Source organism: Orycteropus afer, unplaced genomic scaffold (genome assembly GCF_000298275.1).
Source record: "Orycteropus afer afer isolate SDZICR_OR568_19922 unplaced genomic scaffold, OryAfe1.0 scaffold00061, whole genome shotgun sequence".
NCBI classification, from domain to species: domain Eukaryota; kingdom Metazoa; phylum Chordata; class Mammalia; order Tubulidentata; family Orycteropodidae; genus Orycteropus; species Orycteropus afer.
The window spans coordinates 3,742,410-3,745,819 of record NW_006921648.1 but is presented as its reverse complement, the minus strand read 5'-3'; the positions used below and the strand labels follow the sequence as shown (position 1 = coordinate 3,745,819).

Genomic DNA, 3,410 nt, shown 5'->3' with positions numbered 1-3,410 from the left:
ATCATCTTTTTCCCCATCTCTGCTGGCTTGCTGGCTTAATGATGGGTTCTTCTGTATCTCAAAAGAGATGAACTGGAGACACACCCTACACTAACACAGCCTGATTAACATAACAAAGACACCCATCCTCAAGTGGGATTGTAAACACAGATAAACCCATAAACTGTCCAGTTGGTTTCCACTCCTAGTGACTCTATAGGACAGGGCAGAACTGCCCCATGGGGTTTCCAAAGCTGTCATCTTTAGGGAAATGGACTGCCACTTTTATCTCCCGCAGAGTGGCAGGTGGGTTCAAACCATCCATGTTTTGGTTGGCAGATGAGTGCTTAACCAGTGCGCCACCAGGGTGTGGGTACAAGGATCAGGATTTACAACAAATTTTTGAGGGGACACAATTCAATACATAACAGGGGGATGGGACACCTTAAGGAGCCAGGGAAGTCCCCTCCGGGGCCTTATACGGAGTGGTGGAATCGTGGGTTCAGCTGCTGTCTGTAGGGACCACCCGCGCCAGGCACTGGGGATGTGACAGTGAGTGAATGGATGAATGAACAAACGGGAGGGAGGTTGTGGGGGCAGGGCTGTGGGGGCAGCGCACCGCCAGTGCTCGGTGACCCGTGTCTTCCAGTGGAGAACATTAAGCACTGTGAGTTTCCACTCCTGAGAGATCTGCTGATCCGGTGAGGGTGTGGGCAGCCCTGGGGGCGAGGGGGGACTCCCGGGGACACCCGGCTGTGGCTGACCTGCCCCTCGCCTCTCAGCTCCCACATGCAAGACCTGAAGGACATCACCCACAACGTGCACTATGAGAACTATCGCGTCTTCAGACTCAACGAGAGCCACTTGCTGCCCCGAGGGCCCGGCTGGGTGAACCTGGCCGAGGCCCCGGCCAGATCCCCAGTCCTCCCTGGGCCCTCAAAATCCCGCAGGCGGGTCCAGGAAGACTCGGAGGAGGAATACTGAGCCCTGGTGGACTGGGGGCCTGCCGAGTTCCCCAAATCTGTGGCCACATACCTGTGCACACCTGTGCACCAGGTAGCTATTAAAAGTTTACACTGCTTTTCATAAAGGCATTTGGTAAATGGCTTCTTTGAGCTTTTCTCAAATAAAAGTATAGTTCTTTTGTAAGTAATAGTGTGAGACCCAAGGCCCTTGGGAGTCTTGAACACCTGCCCCAGACCAGACTCAAGTGGCCCGTCACATTCTGAGATGCCAAACTCCCATGCATCCCAACCCCCTCACTCCTGGCATAAGCACTAGGGCCACGGGATCAATGCTTAAAATCTCCCCATCTTTGGTTACCCACTGCCTGGATATCTTCTCTGAACTCTGGGTCCAACTGCCTCCCTCCTTCCTCTTTCCTCTGGTGGCATAGCACCTAAGGCATTTGACTGCTAGCCAGAAGGCTGGTGAACCACCAGACACTCCTTGGAAGGAAGATGGGGTATTCTACTTCCGTAGTGATACCACCTAGGAAACCCAAGGAGGGGTCTCTATGAGTTGGATCTGACTCAACGGCAGTGAGTTTTTTTTTTGAGCAGCACAGCGTGGCTCTAACATTGGAGTCTAGCAAAGCTGCTTCAACGGTCCCAGTTTAGGAGGCCAGAAGTCTGAATTCAGGGTGCATCACTAGGGGAAGGCTTCTGTCTCTGTTGACTCTGGAGGAAGGCTCTTGCTCTTCTGAGCTTGTCCTGGGCGATCTGCACGTGGCTTGGCATCTAGCTTCCTCATTTTATTTTCCTTGTTTCATCCCTTCTGTCTCCCAAAAGGGGAGCTCTGGTGATGTAGTGCCTAAGGCACTTGACTGCTAACCAGAAGGCTGGCGGTTCAAACCCACCAGCCACTCCTCGGAAGGAAGATGGGACAATCTACTTCCATAGTGACGAAATCTGGCCATTCTTGCGTCCAAGGAGCATTCTGGCTGCACTTCCTCCAGGACAGATCTGTTAGTTCTTTTAGCAGTGCACCCTAGATAACTAAGACAAAGGGTGATCCCTAAAATCTCGGGAGCTGGGGAGACACCCAAGTTACAAGAGTGACTGCGTAGTGAGCCTTCAGTAAATGACCTTTGTTGTTGTTGTTAGGTGCTGTCAAGTCATCTCCGGCTCATAGCGACCCCACAGCCAACATCTCACGCGGCTTGCCGAGGCACTGTCCTGTGTCACGCCCGATGTTTATTATTTTTATTATTCCTAGGCAATATGGCAACATCTATAACATTCAAAAACATACACCTTTTAGATCAGTGCAGGAGACCCTGGACAGAGTAGGAGAACAATGTGGACCAAAACTCAGAATCACAAAGAAAGACCAGGTTTCCTGGTCTGATAGAGCCTGGTGAGACCCCCCGCAGTCTATGGCCCCTAGTTACTCTTCAGGCCTGAAACTGACCTCACTCCTGTGGCTCCCAGCCAAACAACAGAAAGGCAAACGGGGTGAACATGGACACCAGGTAGATCTGCTCCTTAGAGTGATCAAAAGGGCAGTATTTGCACAGGAAGATAGCTGGGGGGAGGGGCAGGAGTGCACAGAAAAGGACACAGGGAAGAGGTAACTACAAGGAGGAAGTGGGGAGAGATGTTCCATTGTGGGGACTGCAGTCAATGTCATGAAACAAAATGTGTATGAACTGCTGTATGGAAAATGAATTTGCTCTGTAAACTTTCACTCAAACTACAATTTAAAAAAAAGAAAAAGAAAAAGAAAAACACTCTTTAGAACAGCCATTACATTTCTAGGAATTTATTGTAAAGATAAACCAGGGTTTCTCAACCTAGGAACTCTTGACATTTTGTGTTGGCCGATTCTCTGTAGTAGGGGCTGTCCTGTACATTGGAGGAGGTTTAGCATCACCCCTGCCCTCTCTCCACCAGATGCCAAGAGCATCCCCTCCCCAGTTGTGCCAATTAAAAAAATGATACACACATGGGCTGAAGGTGTCTCTACAATGGTATTGTGGAAACTGAAAACAAAATGGAGACACTTATTTCAAGCCTGGAGAACATGGCTGATGCCTGGTTTCATAGGGCAAATGTTTAAGAGAGTAAACAATGTAAGCTTTCAAAACTCAACTCACTGACATTGAGCCAGTTCCGACTCATAGCAACTCCTCTGTGGGTTTCTGAGGCGCTATCTCTACGGAAATAGATTGCCCAATCTGCCTTCCGAGTAGTGGCTGGTGGGTTTGAAACGCCAGCCTTCTGGTTAGTAGTCAAGTGCCTTAGACTCTATGCTACCAGAGCTCCCATTTTGACTTAGAGTGACCCCCATTTGGTTTCCAAAGCTGTAAATCTTTATGAAAGTAGATTGCCTCATCTTCCACAGAGCAGCTGGTTGGTTTGAACCACTGACCTTGTGGTTAGCAGACAAAAGCTTTACCCACTGTGTTGAGCCTGGAAAGGAATGTCGAC

At 49.8% G+C, this 3,410-nt stretch overlaps 1 protein-coding gene across 1 annotated transcript in view; it reads left to right on the top strand.

Annotated features, from left to right (window-relative positions):
* SEPTIN12 (septin 12) overlaps nt 1–963 on the top strand; it is a 2,081-nt gene extending 1,118 nt beyond the window's left edge. Inside the window, exons 3-4 of the mRNA XM_007939714.1 lie at nt 629–680; nt 762–963. Of these exons, the coding sequence (XP_007937905.1) occupies nt 629–680; nt 762–963 (254 nt within the window). The remainder of the gene's footprint in view (nt 1–628; nt 681–761) is intronic.
* Nucleotides 964–3,410: the final 2,447 nt, after the last annotated feature.